Genomic DNA, 17510 nt, shown 5'->3' with positions numbered 1-17510 from the left:
GGTGTCATCTTTATAATGAGTTTCCAGCAGCAGTCAGTGAAGGATCAATGTTTGGTGATGACGTCATAAAGACTTTTAAAATACATTATTTTATGCTTTTTTCTCCAGCCTTATCCTCATATGATTTAAACCAATTTTTACTCTACTAATTACACAAACTATGATTTTATATCAACTACCTGGTGTCTAAAACTACATTATTTATCATTAGGGCTGTCAAAGTTAACGCAATAATAACGCCACTAATTTCTTTAACGCATTAACGCAAAATGTGATTTTTAGGTTGGAGCGGGCTCAATTTTAAAGCTAGAGTGAAGATAGTACCTAAGGAATCCACCATGTCATACTAACCTGTCGGGAAAGGATGTTAAACAATGCTCCAAACCAACAAACATTTTTTGGACATTTTTCTGACACTTTTTTACCTTTTTTCGGAAATTTGTCAGACATTTTTCAACCTTTTTTCATTCTTGACCTTTAAAAAATATATTTTTAACTTTTTTTTTTGACTTTTTTGGGACATTTGTCTGACATTTTTCGAACTTTTTTTTATTTTATTTGACATTTTTTGGACATTTTTAAATTTTTTTAAATTTTTTTTTTTTACATTTATTTTACATTTTTCAGACATATATTTTTGTTCCATTTTTCAAACTTTGTTCAGTCAATTTTTTGGACATTTTTCAGACTTTTTTAAAAGTTTTTTTCGGACATTCGTCCGACATTTTTTCAGATATTTTTTCAGATTTTCTTTTCTGACATTTTTCAAAGATAAGGAGGTTAAAGGAGGTTAAATAACGTTCCAAACTTACACACATGTTTTACTTTTTTCGGATATTTGTCGCACATTTTCTGACATTTTCCAGACTTTTTTCTGACATTTTTCTGACATTTTTCAGAAAAACTGCTATGGCCATTTTCAAAGTGGTCTCTTGACCTCTGACCTCAAAGGTAACCATAGAACCCTCTAATGGGTACCCACGAGTCTCCCCTTTACAGACATGCCCACTTTATGATAATCACATGCAGTTTGGATCAAGTCATAGTCAAGTCAGCACACTGACACACTGACAGCTGTTGTTGCCTGTTGGGCTGCAGTTTGCCATGTTATGATTTGAGCATATTGTTTTATGCTAAATGCAGTACCTGTGAGGGTTTCTGGACAATATTTGTCATTGTTTTGTGTTGTTAATTGATTTACAATAATAGATATATACATACTAGGGCTGTTAATCTATTAAAATATTTAATCCCGATTAATCTCATGATTATCCGTAGTTAATTGCGATTAATCTTAAATGAATCGCACATTTGTATCTGTTCAAAATGTACCTTAACGGGAGATTTATCAAGTATTTAATACTCAAATATGCTTGCCTTATGCTAATATATGTATGTTTCCATTATTTATTACTGAAAAACCTGCTCTCCTCAGGTGAGTTGTTGAGGGCGGAGCCTGGACCCCGGGACGGCGCTGCTCTCCAGGATCTCCAGCAGCCTCAGCGTTTTCCTCTCGGAAACCTTCTCTGAGTCCTGCAGAGGACAGACAACATGGAGTATCTGACATTGTCAGATTTGTTGTTGACTTGCTAAAGATCCATATTAAAAGGATACGACTACTTCTTCCACCGCTGGATGTTTGTCTGAACAGCAGGTGTGACATCTGACCTTCCTGGATTAAAACCAGCCAAACTGAACCAACAACCAATGAATCCTCTACCCCTCTCTGGAATACAGCTCCCTCGGATATTATGGTATTTCGGAACTAAAGCAGCTGTCCTGATGCTCCTGGACAGGACTGTGTGTGTTTTTACCATCAGGATGTGTCTGAGAACGATGACTGCTTCCTGCATGACGCCCTCCAGCTGCCTCCTCCTGCTGCTCTCTCTCTGGAGCACTGGCCTCAGCTGAACTGCCTCGGCTGCTTTTTGACGGCTCTGCTTGGACAGTGAGGCCAGCTGCTGTCTGAAAACAATAACGACAGTAACACTGACTACATTTACATGCAAACTAATAGTCCACTATAATTCAGAATATGACAATATTATAAATTTTAGCATTTTCTGATAAAGACACGCATGATATGTTGATATTATTCAGGTTTTAGGAGCATTCTTTGGACGTGTATGCAGCGCATTCAGAATATGCGTCTCAATTGGGGTTTTAACGGCAGTTTGCGACACACGGCCTCTTGCCGTATTGTAACTCTTCAAGTTCAAATCCGAATGCTCCCTGCATGTTTCATTAGTCTGTATTGTCTGTTTACTTCTATGAACGGAGGCAGTGAAGTCGATCAATAATTAGTATGAAAAATGGGGTTTGATACTTTGAATCTTGAGTATTTTAACGTTCTTGAAATGAACCTTACATGACGGTGAATGTGGATCTGAATCTCAGGTGTGGACGGTAGAAAGAGAGTAGAAACTTTTACCTGAGAGTCTCTTTCTCAGCCAGCGCATTCTTGTGGGCGACGCTACGGTCCTTCAGTTCCACCTTCAGCTGCTGCCACTCCTTCGTCCGCTGCTCCACCTCCTGAAGAAGGGAAGATGTTCAATTATTTTGGCGAGGTAGGACATTTCTAACATTGTGTTTGTTAGCAACAGATGATATTTTCTCGATAAAAATATCAGCTTATCCCATCAGAGAATATTTTTTTTAACCATAAATAATATGCTCACATGGAAAAAAGATGAGAGTGACGGCCGGCTTGACCACACGTTACCACGATACCATAACGTTTCCTGTCCATGACAGAGTTAGCATGCAGCTTTAGCCGTGATGTCTAGCTGTGCTTTTCCTGTCAATGTGTGAAACCCAAAGTGTTTCCATTCTTTACTGGATGTGTAGTGTTTACCACGCTGGATTTAACATGTGAGGGTGCAGGTCGTATCCACGCTGACCCTCCAACGTTTTCTACTTTCTCGTTTCGGCTCGCTGAGGTTTGTTTTGGTTGACGGATACGGAACGGATATGAAGTCACGTTACTCAGACTACAATTATAAAAGCGGTAACTTCCTTCTGCCTCTGCATAGACTCAAATGAAGGCAATAACAAATCTAGAAGCTAGTACAACAGCAGATAGAGCTCTCGAAGCCACAGTCCAGGCCAAACACTGTATAATAACCAAGACATTTTAATGTTATCTTAAAGCCAGACTACTACTACTGCTGGCTTTTGTTGAACAGTGGCCACTGTGGCCACAACAGAATAGTTCATTGCACATATTCTCTCACAAACAGTGAAGCCTGTCTGGAAACACATCAGAGACACTGCTAGTGTGATCAGAGAGTTGGGGCATTTGACTGCAGGTCAAGAGGTCTCTGGTTCAAGTCTGGATGCCCCATGAGCCTGATTGACATTGTTGTGTGATAGTTGTCCTCTTACCTCCTTGCAGGTGAAGCTCTCCCGGATATTGTCTTTGAGATCTTTCTTGAGGTGGTCCCTCTCACAGCAAAGATCCCTGACTTTGTCTCGCAGGACGTCTTTCTCCCTCAACAGAGTCAAGTTTTTGTTCAGCAGGAACGGGAGCATCTCCAGCCGCTCTCTGTGATGAGCTCTCTCCACCCTGAGAATCTGTGAGGTCTTCTGCTCAACGACTCTGTCCGCCATGTACTGCTTCCAAATCATCATCCTGTTGTTGGAGGACAGGGTAAACATTTACTGACCAACATTTCAAAACAACAATCAAATATCAAAGATCAGCATGAAAAATCTCCCTGCGGATGTAACGCTAAACTTTACTTTTCCTTCTCCAACTCTGTTTCCTTCTTCAGCCTGTCGATGGCAGCTAGATGCTTTTCCTCATGACAGTCCAGCTCCTTCATAAGAAGCTCAATGTCGGACATCGACGGCCTCTGCAGTATCAGCCGCTCCTCCGACTCCTCCAGCTCCTGAAGCTTTGCCACTGAGGGAAAGAGAGGAGGGTAAGCGAGGAGAGGAGAGGAGAGGAGAGGAGAGGAGAGGAGAAATCGATTCACCTACAGTATGTATTGTGCTTTTTTTTTATGATTTTGTCATAGATGTTTTAATGCCAGAATCGATATATTTGCTTCATCTGAGTCTATGTGGAGGTAGAAGGAAGTTATTGCTTATATTGTTGTAGTCTGAGTAACGTGACGTCATATCCCTTCCAACCAAAACAAACCGCAGCGAGCCGAAACGAGAAAGTATAAAACGTTGGAGGGTCAGCGTGGATACGAGCTGCACCCTCACAAGTTAAATCCAACGTGGTAAACACTACACATCCAGTAAAGGATGGAAACACTTTGGGTTTCACACATTGACAGGAAAAGCCGAGCTAGACATCACGGATAAAGCTGCATGCGAACTCTGTCACGGACAGGAAATGTTATCGTATCGCGGTAACGCGCGGTCAAGCCGGCCGTCGCTCTCGTCTCCGTGGTCAAATGGGCCGACGCTACGACTGTAGAGCACACAGATACTGACATTTATGTTCTCTGCATTGAAACGGCCCCGATGGAGCTGACCATGGATGGATGAAGAGAACGGAGCTGACGGGAGAGCTAGAGGCCACCTTGGAGAAGTTAGAGGAAGTAAACACAATGTGACTACGTCCGGTTTTCAAAATAAGGTGTTAACAAAGGGAACTGTATATACAAAATACATATATGGAAATAAGATTGATTGGATTATATTCACCAGAAGTATAAAACATTACATGTCCCTTATAAATTCAAAAGAAAATACCACTAATTTGTGAGGGAAATCAAAAACTTTGATTTTTGGGTTGACAATGACTGATATATTTGACTTCAGGACATTAATTTAGATATTTTCCAAAGTAAAAGTCCCTAGAAGTGTATGATTCAACTTTTTCCCCCATGGTCTAGTGTTAAAAAAGTTAACCAAAATCGCAATAAATCGTAATATCGAATCACAATACTTAAAAATCACAATACATATTGATTTTTCCCAAAGTGTCGTCGCTGCAGATTGAATCCGTCCTAAAAGTGTGGAAGATGAAACAACTAAATACTGAGTAGCAAACATGTTTTCCATTGTCTCACCCAGCATCATCTTCTCTGATTTGAGTTCATGGAAGTGCTCGTGGAGCTCTTTCATGTGCTGGCTGTGCTGCAGCTTCACGGCCTCTCTGTCCTGTTCGTCCTTCTGCTGCTTACTCTCTATCTGCTCAGCCAGCTCCTTCGCCTTCTTCTCTTTTGAAACCAGGGTGCGTTTCAGCAACTCAGTGGTGTCTTTCTTGTCGTCCTCCAGCTCGTTGTACAGCGAGGCCTGCTCCATGGTCTGTTTCCCCAGTTCCTCATGTTTAAGCTGACAACTGCAGGTTAAAGATATCTTATTATTATATGTAAGAATCTACTGAGATTTTTGTTGTTTAAAATAAAATGATAACTGCAGAAAGAGTTTTCATCAAGCTGAAATTGTGACTGAAGCTTGTCCTTACAGTACGTCAATAGTGAGCTGGTGAAAATCCATTAGATGTTTTATTTTGTAAAACAAGATCAGTACTTAAATGAGGTACGAGTAAGACTTTGAGGCTCCTCCACCACATATCATACTGTTTTTCTTATATATTTTTTTAATTATTTGATAACAACAACGTGCAATGATCTGCTAAAGAAGTGGAACCCAAACTAATTTAATCAATTGAATGAGTTGCTCTAAAAGACATAACATAATAGACAAACATATGAGACCAAGGCTGACTAACTTAAATACTGAAAATTGCATTTGAGAGCTGAAACAATTAGTCTGTGTTTCAGTCATTTATCATGCAAACATTTGCAGGTTCCAGCTTCTCAAATGTGAAGAAATGCAGATTTTCTATAGTAATTTGACTATATTTTGATATTTTGCACTGATGTATATGTGAATATGAATATATCTATTTTTAAAATGGAAATATGTAATAAAATATATCAATATATAATCTATTAAAAACGATGCCACTGGCAACTGCCATTAATAAAAGTTACAACAGAAAACAAAACAATTTAAAAATATACTTTTTTAGGACTTTTTTATTTAAAAAAAAAAAAAAAAAATGAAATACACAATAATAATATAATCATGAAATAGTGGACTTCAACCTGCCAACTGTTAGGGTTAGTTTTTATTTTTTTTAAATGGAAATATATAATATAATAAGATATAATATAATATGATATGATATCATATTATATCATATTATATTATATCATATATCATATCATATAAGAGCATATAATAGTTAGCTAGCTAGTTAACTCAGTCTCACCTCTCCAGCCGATCCTCCAGATATTGAATTTGTATCAGATATAAGGCCTTCTCTTTGGACTCAGAATCGATAATATCCTCCATATTTACGGGTTTGTCTTGTTCCTGTATATTTTTCTGGCTTTGAGTCATTTTGATCTTGTTTTAATCTTCTTTTAGGATAATTTTCATAGAAAGTTCACAGAAAAATGTTAAATGAGAAACTAACGTTAAGTTGTTGCCAGGGAATGCTGCCTTCAGGGACTGCTCGGAATGTTCTCACCTACTTTCACTGGCAACTGCCATTAATAAGAGTTACAACAGAAAACAATTATTATTTTTTTTAAATAGATTTTTTAGGACTTTTTTATTTAAAAAAAAATACATATATATATAATAATGATATAATCATGAAATAGTGGACTTCAATCCAGCTGTTAGGGTTAGTTTTTATTTTTTTAAATGGAAATATATAATATAATATATTATAATATAATATGATATAATATAATATAATATAATATAATGTAATGTAATGTAATGTCATATAATATATTATCATATCATTTAATATAAGAGCATATAATAGCATATAATAATATATAATATATCAAAACTATTACAGATTTATTCTTTATTTCAGTTGTTTTTTGGGTCAGTGGTTAAGGTTAGGTTTAGGGTTAGGCAAGTAGGATTAGGTTAAAGTTAGGGTAAGTCTCCAGGAAATAAATGTAGGACAATGTAATGTCCCAAAGAAATGTCTTACAGTAAACATGTGTGTGTGTTTAAGGCAGTAGGTCCAAGTTATTGCACTTCCCCCTCATCACCAATAGAGATCAGTAGAGGTCAATATCACCCTCTGAAGTTCACACCGGTTCATGTTTGAGTGTGTTTAGAGGTACTTCAGTTCACCGTGGAGACACTCAGAGTGAGTTAGTGTGAGACAGACGGGGACGGCTGGAGAAACTCCACCTGGAATGCACCAGGACGAGGTCAACTGGGTCAACGACGGACATAAACTATAGGAAGGTTGAGCTCATTACTTATGAGTACTTATGCAACTACTTTGAGCCAAAATATTACTGCAGTAAATCATTCAAGTACTGCATTAAAGAGAAATACCAGTGCAAGGTCACTAAATATTCACACCTGAGCGCTGCAGACATACTTTGAAATCACAAGTAAACAGTACAATATAGTATTATAGTATGATTTTTGTATATGTAGTACATTGTGTTTCATATTTATATAGCTCATTACATATGTTTATGGGTTACATAATGAGTAAAAAATAAATAAATAAATATAACAATCAGTCCAAGCAAGTCAATATTTTTCACCCAGGCATTCCTCTTTGACATCAACACTTAGCGTGTTTTTAAATCTATCATTTATAACCGTATTGTGGACGACAGTGTGACCTGCTGTCTGTAGTTATTTTGTTCCTGAGTCGTGGTGTTTTTACCTCAAGAGCAGCCACATCATAAAGCTCTTGGTTTGTTTGGTTCTTTTGTTTATGTACAACTCGTTCTTAGTGTTTAACCCTGTTGGTATTTTGCTCAGATTTTTTTCATCTTTCTATTTTGTATTGTGAAATAAAAAAAATAAAAAAAAGATTTTGTGATAGCCAGAAATGATGCAAATTCAACCAAAGCGCACACCAAATTGGTTCGGGGGAGACAGTTTTAGCAATTACCAAAGATTTGTAAAAAAGAAAAATAACACAATTCAGAACCACTTTAGAAGCTGAAGTCAAATAAAAAACAAGCTGTAATCTCTACAAACCAACTTGCGTGTGTCTGCAGTGATGAGGACTTCCTTTACTCTACTACTTTCTCCCAGGCTGCCGACAACTTCCTGTATGAGCATTTCTAAAGTTACCAAAAGGGAACTATCTCTGATAAATCAACATGTTCTCATCTTAACTCGTCACATACGTCACGCTAGATTTTGGCAACAAAACCACCATAGTTAGGATTAAGAAAAAACTACATGGTTGGGCTTAAAACGACTACGTTTGTAAAGTGAAAACTGAATGTTGTGAACACGGAAGAAGAGCTGATTGTACAAGAAAGTGAAACTTAATGCGCACAGGATATGAACAGAACCCACCCACCATTAGTGCGTTTTTTCTGCTCTTTAAACTACGTCACCTTTATTTTCTAACTCTATCTCTGATTTTTATTTTATTTTTATTTATTTATCTATTTATTTATTCTTTTTCAATTCCTTTTCTTTACTTATCTCCTCTTCTGTCCAAATATAAGTATAAATAAACATGTTATTTTCCCCCCCTGGGCCTATGGACGAAAAATATTACTCATTCCTACTTAATGGAACAATGTGTGGACATTGTGGGGACGCCGAAGCTCACTGGCTCGCCTCCTAAGGACACTTATGACCCTGTTGTGTCGTGTTAAAACATGTGATTGTGCTTTACGACTGGACCTGTTGAAAGGAAATAAAAAGAAGTTAAAAAAAATACGTCACCACAGTCACTCCTCGAGGCGTTTTCCCTGAGCGTTTACTGTTGCTTCGGATGGTACGTTTACATCGTACGGAATAGAACGCCCGGTAAACGCTAAAGTCTGTCTTGCGCGGTGGTATCACACGCCAACGGCCGTGACTAAGCGTTGGTATTTGACGCCCTGAGAATGAGAACGGGCTGGATAAATACCTCAAAACTAACCATATGGTTTGCTGCACGTATGCGTTTACATTGCAGTCGCTGCAGGCGTACAAATGACACGACTAAAGCCAGAACGGCGTTCTTATTTACACGGTTTTAACTTGCATACACCTTGTCGTGCGACCGGGCTGAATAAAACCTATGAAGATTGAATTACCATAAAGTACAATAAGGCCACTGTAACGCTGTAAATCCCTTTATAAAAGCGGCCTTAAATAGTGTGAGATTTCTGCACCAGCTGCAGGTATTTTATCTTAATGCCACAGTTGAAGCGAGCTTATCGTCCCCGAGGCAAAATATTTCAACCACTCTGCCAATCAAAACTCTTTTTATCTTTTACCAAACTGCAGTAAAGTGATGCCTGCTGACGTAAACTCATTATTTGACCACAGAGGATGCTGATGTCTGACATCCTTGAAGGGAACCCAGATTAGCAGCAGCAGCACAATTCTCCGGCTCTGTTTTGATCTCCATTCTTTCCGCCGTCGCCCCTTTTGGCCCTTTTTGTTGTGGCGAGGCCTTCCAGGGGTCACCTGGGGTCACCCCAGAAGGAGAAGGAGGGTTAAACCCACTAATAACCCCCACTGCGCCTCCTCTAACCCCCCGCCAGGGCGGTTTTTCATAGCTCACTCCGCAGAGCCAGAGGAGGCAGGCAGCTGGAGGCAGGTCGCTTCCATCCACGCGTCTGGTTCGCATTAAATGGACACATGTGGTCTTTGTTTCGAAAAAGTGCGGCTGACACGAACCCATAACCAGCCGTATAAAAAATGGATTTCTCAGGCAGAGCGGATTTAGCCTAACCTTTGTTCAGGGTTTCACTTTAAACAGGAGGTATCATAATGACAGGAAGCGTATGATTGGACTCCAGTCCTTCGTTACAGGGCAGAGTACCGGAGCGATGTGGAGCGCTCTGTCTGATGAGAGCGACTTCAGCCGCCAGATCTGCTGCCACAGATAACGTACGTTAGATGTTTCAGCTCAAACTTATATATATCACATGTCAGAGTTTTTACGGCTGGATGTTGCCGTAAAAAGCGAGACGACATTTTCTGTCCACGACTGAGATTTATACTCCGAGCTCTAACACAATGGCTCAGTGTTTAATTCAGGGACACATGGACACATTAGCTGTGGCAGTGATCAAACCTGTGACCTTTTTTTATGAGCGGACCATCTATTAACCACCAGACCACCCTGCAACTACAAACAGCCACCGGACACTTTAACGAAGTCTCTTAAAGTCTAGTGATATTCTAGATTTACTACAAATCTCATTAAAAGAACAAAACTATAATGAATACATCTTCTAACAACTATTGTGTGTGGATCACAGCCTGATATCTCTTCTTCCTCTGAGCCATAGAGATCCATTAAAACACATCAATGAGCCTGAATGAAGCAAAGAGGAGAAACTCCGGTGTTTTTTTGACAACAGCCACTAGATTGCGCTGCGATAGCGCTGCAGCCATTTTGGACTGAAAGCGCCAGTGAGTCTGTGGTCATGGATGTATAAAGAGACGTCGGTAAATCAGAGGATGACTTTTTTCAAGGTAAAAATCAATCTCCCAGTACGATCACTTAAATAGAAGTTAAAATGGTTTAGTAAATAAATAAGTAAGTAAGTAAATAGGTATAATAATACGCATATTTATAATATTTTTTATTGTTCAACACAGGCCATTTTGGTAGAGTCATTAAAATGATGACAATAAAATAGAAATAATTTAGTTTAAGTTTTTTTTTTTTTTTTTTTTTTTACATTTTTTTAGACTTTTTTTAGGACATTTGCCTGACATTTCTTTACTTTTTTTTTTTTTTTTTTTTTTTTTTTACATTTTCCAAATTTTCTTTAAAAAAAATTGACATTTAGTAAACATTTTTTTTGGGACATTTGCCAGAATTTTTTTTTTTTACTTTGTTTTTATTTACATTTACCGAACTTTTTTTTTTAAAAAAACAAACAAATATTTGACACATTTTTTTACATTTTAGCGACATTTATTTTTGTTACATTCTTGACATTTTTTTTTTTTTTACATTTTTTTAGACTTTTTTTTGGACATTTGCCTAACATTCTTTTTACTTTTTTTTTTTTTTTACTTTTTCCGAATTTAAAAAAAAAAAAAAAAAAAAATTGACATTTTTTAAACATTTTTTTAGACATTTTTTTGGGACATTTGACAGAATTTTTTTTTACTTTTTTTTATTTACATTTTCCGAACTTTTTTTTAAAAAACAAAACAAATATTTGACACATTTTTTTACTTTTTAGCGACATTTATTTTTGTTACATTCTTGACATTTTTTTTTTATTTTTTTTTTTTTCAAATTTTTTTTTTTTTTGGACATTTGCCTACCATTTCTTTACTTTTTTTTTTTTTTTACTTTTTCCGAACTTTAAAAAACAAAAAAAAAAATTGACATTTCTTAAACATTTTTTTAGACATTTTTTTGGGACATTTGCCAGAATTTTTTTTTTACTTTTTTTTATTTACATTTTCCGAACCTTTTTTTTTTAAAAAAAAATATTTGACATTTCTTAAAAAAAATTTGGACATTTTCTGACTTTTTAGTGACATTTATTTTTGTTACATTTTTCAGACTTATTCTTGACATTTCTTCTTTTTTTTTTTTTTTTTTATTTTTTTAGACTTTGTTTTGGGACATTTGCTGGACAATTTTTTTACTTTTTTTTTTTTTACATTTTCCGAAATTGTCTTTAAAGAAATATTACATTTTTTAAACATTTTTTTGGTGCATTTGCCTGACATTTTCTTTTAACTTTTTTTTTAATTTACATTTACCGAACTTTTTTTTTTTTATTTTAAATATTTGACATTTTTTAAACATGTTTTTAGACACTTTCTGACTTTTTAGTGACATTTATTTTTGTTACATTCTTGATATCTTTTTTACAATTTTTTTTTTTTGGGGCATTTGCCAGACATTTTTTTACTTTTTTTTTTTTTTACATTTTCCGAACTTTTCTTTAAAAAAAAATTTGACATTTTTTAAACTTTTTTTTCGACATTTTAGTCACACATTTATTTTTGTTACAATTTTCAGACTTATTCTTGAAAAATTTTTTTTTACATTTTTTTGACTTTTTTTTAGGACGTTTGTCGGACACTTTTTTACTTTTTTTTTTTACATTTTCTGAACTTTTTGAAAAAAAAAATACTTGATACTTTAAAAAAAAAAAAATTGGACATTTTTTTGGACATTTTCAGACTTTTTAGCGACATTTATTTTTGTTACATTCTTGACATTTTTTTTTTTTTTTTTTTTACATTTTTTTAGACTTTTTTTTAGGACATTTGCCTGACATTTCTTTACTTTTGTTTTGTTTTTTTGTTTTTTTACATTTTCCGAATTTTCTTTAAAAAAAAATTGACATTTTGTAAACATTTTTTTTGGGACATTTGCCAGAATTTTTTTTTTTACTTTGTTTTTATTTACATTTACCGAACTTTTTTTTAAAAACAAAACAAATATTTGACACATTTTTTTACTTTTTAGCGACATTTATTTTTGTTACATTCTTGACATTTTTTTTTTTTTTTTTTTTTTTTTGGACATTTGCCTACCATTTCTTTACTTTTTTTTTTTTTTTTTTTTTTTTACATTTTCCAAATTTTCTTTTAAAATTTTTTTTTACATTTTCTAAACATTTTTTTGGACATTTTCTGACTTTTTCGTGAAATTTATTTTTGTAAAATTTTTCAGACTTATTCTTGACATCTTTTTTTTTTTACCTTTTTTTTAGACTTTTTTTGGGACATTTGTCGGACACTTTTTTACTTCTTTTTTTTTTTTTTTACATTTTCCGAACTTTTCTTTTAAAAAATATTTTTGACATTTTTTAAACATTTTTAAACATTTTTTAAATTTTTTTTCAGACATTTATCAGACTTTTTTTCAGATATTTTCATCACAATCACATGCAGTTTGGGGCAAGTCATAGTCAAGTCAGCACACTGACACTGACAGCTGTTGTTGCCTGTTGGGCTGCAGTTTGCCATGTTATGATTTGAGCATATTGTTTTATGCTAAATGCAGTACCTGTGAGGGTTTCTGGACAATATCTGTCATTGTTTTGTGTTGTTAATTGATTTACAATAATAAATATATACATACATTTGCATAAAGCAGCATATTTGTCCACTCCCATGTTGATAAGAGTATTAATTACTTGACAAATCTCCCTTTAAGGTACATTTTGAACTGATAAAAAATGTGTGATTAATCGCGATTAAATATGTTAATAGATTGACAGCCCTAAGAAAAGGTGTGCACATGGGCAGATGTATCGAGGGTTAACCAAGTCAAGTCCTTGGCATGAACAACCCCCATCACACACACCGACTCAGCGTTACCTCACTGGAAAGCCTGTGCACTTTTGTTTGTGTAAAAAAAAAAATGTTTTTTGCATTTCTACCAAAAAGAAAAACACCAAGCTCCATCATGATAATCTGCGCACGTGATAAAGAGATTCCATTCATGTCGGACCAACAGCTGCTGCGTTAGGACCAGATGGAAACCACTAAATCTTTTCATCTGAAGAGCTTCATTTCAACTGGACAAAGAGACGGTAACACAACGGGCTGGATGGAAGCCTGGAATCAACTCGCAGGTGTCAGATTGGGATCATTATTATGTTGATGTTTATGTTTCAAACAATAAAAATGTGCACATGGATATTAAATGATTAAAGTCTACATGAAGGGTATTTACCCTGAAATACTCTGCAGCATTAAGTATGTAACACGTCCTTTCCGGAGGTTCATATTTCAGTGTGCATCGTAACATTTTACTGCACAATCAGTACTTTTATCCAGGTCACCAAAATACAAAAAATAAATAAATCTAATATAAATAATAATAATAATAATAATAATAATATGAATAATATGAATATAATAATATGAATATAAATAAATATAATATAATATAATATAAACATAATATAAATATAATATAAATATAATTTAAATATATAATAAATATAATAATAATAAAATAACTTAACATTTAGCCATGTATTTTGCCATTTAAACGTTTGCAGTGGCTGCACCTGTACTGTAGTCTCTGATATCCTTTTACTGATTAACCTCGTGTCACATTATACCGACATGTATAGCCATTATGTTTGAATGGGTGTCCTTTTAACGTGCTTTAAATTACATCCTTCTACATCAATCAGCATGTTATGTTTTCAGCGTTTCCCTGCACCAGTGTCACTTACACAGATCCCTGGATGTGTGTTTATTGGACTTGGCAGTGACTTGGATCCTGATTTCGAGGCGTATTTCTTTTCTAATTGAGAGCTGCTGTCATGTGTTGGAGCGCCGCCATCTCTTGTAAAAAAAGTACTGAGGAGGAAAACTTATTGGGACCATCTGTGGGGGGAACACGAGATAGCTTGTTTATATAATTCACGTGAAGACAATGGCAGGTTACTTTGAGAGTAACGAGAGCGGTTTCAAGTCTGCTAACTCACGAGAGAATAAAAAGAGTTTGTGGAAAGTTCAGAGTCAAATAACAGAAGATATCAAAAACACACAATAAAAATATATAGAGCGTGATCGAGTTTAACTTACAAACATTTCTCAGACGCAGCAGAAAGGATGTCATTGGTTGAGTTCTATCTGAACTGAAAACACACTGTGAAAGGGTTAAAGTCGTAAGACGAAAACACATCATGCTGTATTGAAGAAGACTTTACAATGTTTACTGAGGTAATAAATCAAGTGAGGAGTAGGCTCATTTTCTCATAGACTTCTATACGATCAGACTTCTTTCTGCAACCAGAGGAGTCGCCCCCTGCTGGCTGTTAGAGAGAATGCAGGTTTAAGGCTCTTCAGCATTGGCTTCACTTCTCAGACCCGGAGGTTGACCACTGGTTTGTACAACCTTGATTCCTTTCCTCGCCTCCTCTCCTTGTGTCTTAGTCCCTCTCACCTGAGATCCAAGCAGAGGAGGCGAGAAAGAGACACGAGGAGAGAGGAGTCGTCAATTAAATATGATGTGTGGCACAGCTGTGTGTCATGTAGACATGTATTTATCATATCTATCATATCAACCTGATCTCATGGGAAGGCGTTTAACTTACACAACATTTTAACAAAACCACTTAGTTAGGTTTAGGTAAAGCGTCAGTGTTGGGCTTAAAATAACTACATAAACTAAAAGCAAAATACGTACGTAAACACTAATGCATAACTTCAAAATAACTCAATAACACTTTGAGACACAAACATCGGTCTCCCGGTCTAAAGTCCTGTGTTTGTTGGACCCGTCCACCTCCCCTCCCGTCCGCCGTAAGCAGTCTTTCTCACTTTTTATTCTACGTCACTAGCTCTGAGCGTAGCATATTCACACAGATGTGTTTACACTCCAGTCAGGACAGACTACACGGCGTACACATGGCACGCCAAAAGCAACAATGGTGTTGTTAAGGCACGCAAAATGATTTAGAAATTGCTGTGTCATTCATTCGCTATGCATGCCAATGCAAAATACTACAGTATTTTCTTGTAAAACTATATAAGATGTTATTTATGTGCTGTAGCTGTTTTTGTTTTTGGACCAATATGTCACGAAGATATGAGTCTGCGTACTATAAAACTGTTGACACATAATGCATGATTATTACAGTTATTACATGTTATTGTGTTTCTATCTGATGTCACCCAACAACTTAAATAAGAGGGTGAAGACATCTGACCACTCCAGTGTCTCTAATTGGCCTCCATATATACGTAACACATCTGCATCCGGTGACATTAATTATAGTCTCCTGTTCAGAAATAACACTTTCTCATGCAGCCTTTCCCTTTTTCTCTTTCATTACACTCAGAAGATAACGCGCCTGATGTGGTGCAGGGCTGGCAGTTCCTCGTCAGGCAATCACATTTTATTAGAGCCCCTTTTTTTTTTCATATCCAAATAAGCTTCAGCAACCTGTCAGCCATTACATAGTAAAGCTCCGCTAAATTCTTTACAGCTATTAGTGGTTGTAATTATAGAAATGATCTCAAACTGACTCACAGAGGAGTTTTTTTCCGTCACAAAGGGACGGAGGTGGGTCAGAAACCTCCAGTGGGTCTGACTCGGTACAGCTGCGAAAATAAATCAGCAGATCTTTCTCTCTTTCTCACACACATACTCCTTTTATTCTCATAAAAACTACACATTATGTCCCCTTTGAAGTCAGTTCACATCGTGACTGTTCCTCCTTTTAGACATTTTGGGAAGTATTTGCTTCGTTGCTTAATGTTAGATTGATCAAACAAAAGGTGGTTAACTTATCTTCACCTCTACAGCTCACTAATGATCATCTTGTTGGTTTAATCCGTACAAAAATAGAAATGTATGAAAGACAATTTGTGTTTTTTAAAGGAGTAACATGCTGGAACTTGACGAACAACAACTTATCCAGCAGCGTCTTAGCTGGTTGGATTAAAACAAACGAGATGTAACATGTTAATTAATGAGCTTTAGGGGCGCTGGTATAGGCTAACTGTTTCCATCTGCTTCCAGTCTTTATGCTAAGCTAAGCTAATCCTCTCTGGCGCCACCAATTTTACATGTCAAAGTCAGTTTCCAGGTGTTACTGCACATGTTTTAAAAGTAGTTTAGTGTCTCCAGAGGACGCTGTGTGAAGTCTGATAAATGTCCTCAAGTGATGTCACTTGAGTCAGCGGCGATTGAAGACTACAAATTTGAAAAGTTAAAAAATCTGGAGGTGTGGACAAAGAGTAGAGAAGCAAAGATGACACGAGGAAAAGATGAAAAAGATGAAAGAGATGAAACTCCGGTGCTTTTTGAGCCGCTAGATGGCTCTTCAGTAGCGCTGCACTCACACAACACGCGCGTTCTCGCTCCACCTCACGTGCATGCGCACACACTCCACTCCACTGCAAGAGTTAGTTTAGCTCTGAGAATATCTAGTGAATGTTCAGTGGACGTTTGTGCAGAAATAACTGCTGCAGCTCCTCCAGACCAACAGAGGTTTCCCGTGTCTTGTGAAGTGACGGAGCTCCGCAGAGAGAAACGTTATCATCGGTGTCTCTCTGCGGGTGCAGTCAGAGACGATAACGTTCCTCTTCCTGCTTCAGCCCGGGCTGAAGCAGGAAAAGCCAACACTAGGATCAGCAGTGATTCATGGAGAGAACTTCGTCTGGTCAGCTAACATTACTGCCAAGCAGCTGAAATATAGAGTGATATTGTGCTTTTAGCTGACGTGTGTCGCCTCACTGTTTTGAGCGATGCTCGTGCGTGTCTATTTAGAGCGAGCGAGCTCGAGCAACAGGACGCTAACTTTCGTTGACTTAACGGCCACAGGTGTCGCTGTTAACAAGCATTTCTGAAAGTTACAAATAGTCCCTTTAATTCACACATCTGCACTGTTTAACATTGACTATATTTTTCTCCTCTTAAAAAAGTTTTAAATAGACTTGTAGAGTGCTTTATGGTTGAATGGTTGTTTTTACTGTAGGTGATTGTGTTCTAGTAATACTCTTATAATAATCCTATAATATCTCCATATATGTGCTGCAGTGTTCCTACCACTACATGCTGTGTCACTGTGACACTGTGTGTA

General features: G+C 36.3%; 1 protein-coding gene across 1 annotated transcript; it reads right to left on the bottom strand.

Moving 5' to 3' along the window:
* Nucleotides 1-1342: 1342 nt before the first annotated feature.
* Nucleotides 1343-6447, bottom strand: LOC119492450 (protein MLP1-like). Its single transcript, XM_037776910.1, has 7 exons — nt 6239-6447; nt 5028-5299; nt 3742-3904; nt 3385-3631; nt 2432-2532; nt 1815-1965; nt 1343-1533 (listed from the first exon to the last, which is right to left on the bottom strand). The coding sequence occupies exons 1-7, from the start codon at nt 6367-6369 to the stop codon at nt 1432-1434; spliced, it is 1167 nt and encodes a 388-aa protein (XP_037632838.1). The 5' UTR covers nt 6370-6447; the 3' UTR covers nt 1343-1431.
* Nucleotides 6448-17510: the final 11063 nt, after the last annotated feature.

Source organism: Sebastes umbrosus, chromosome 8 (genome assembly GCF_015220745.1).
Source record: "Sebastes umbrosus isolate fSebUmb1 chromosome 8, fSebUmb1.pri, whole genome shotgun sequence".
Taxonomy (NCBI): domain Eukaryota; kingdom Metazoa; phylum Chordata; class Actinopteri; order Perciformes; family Sebastidae; genus Sebastes; species Sebastes umbrosus.
This window is presented reverse-complemented; position numbering and strand designations above follow the sequence as displayed.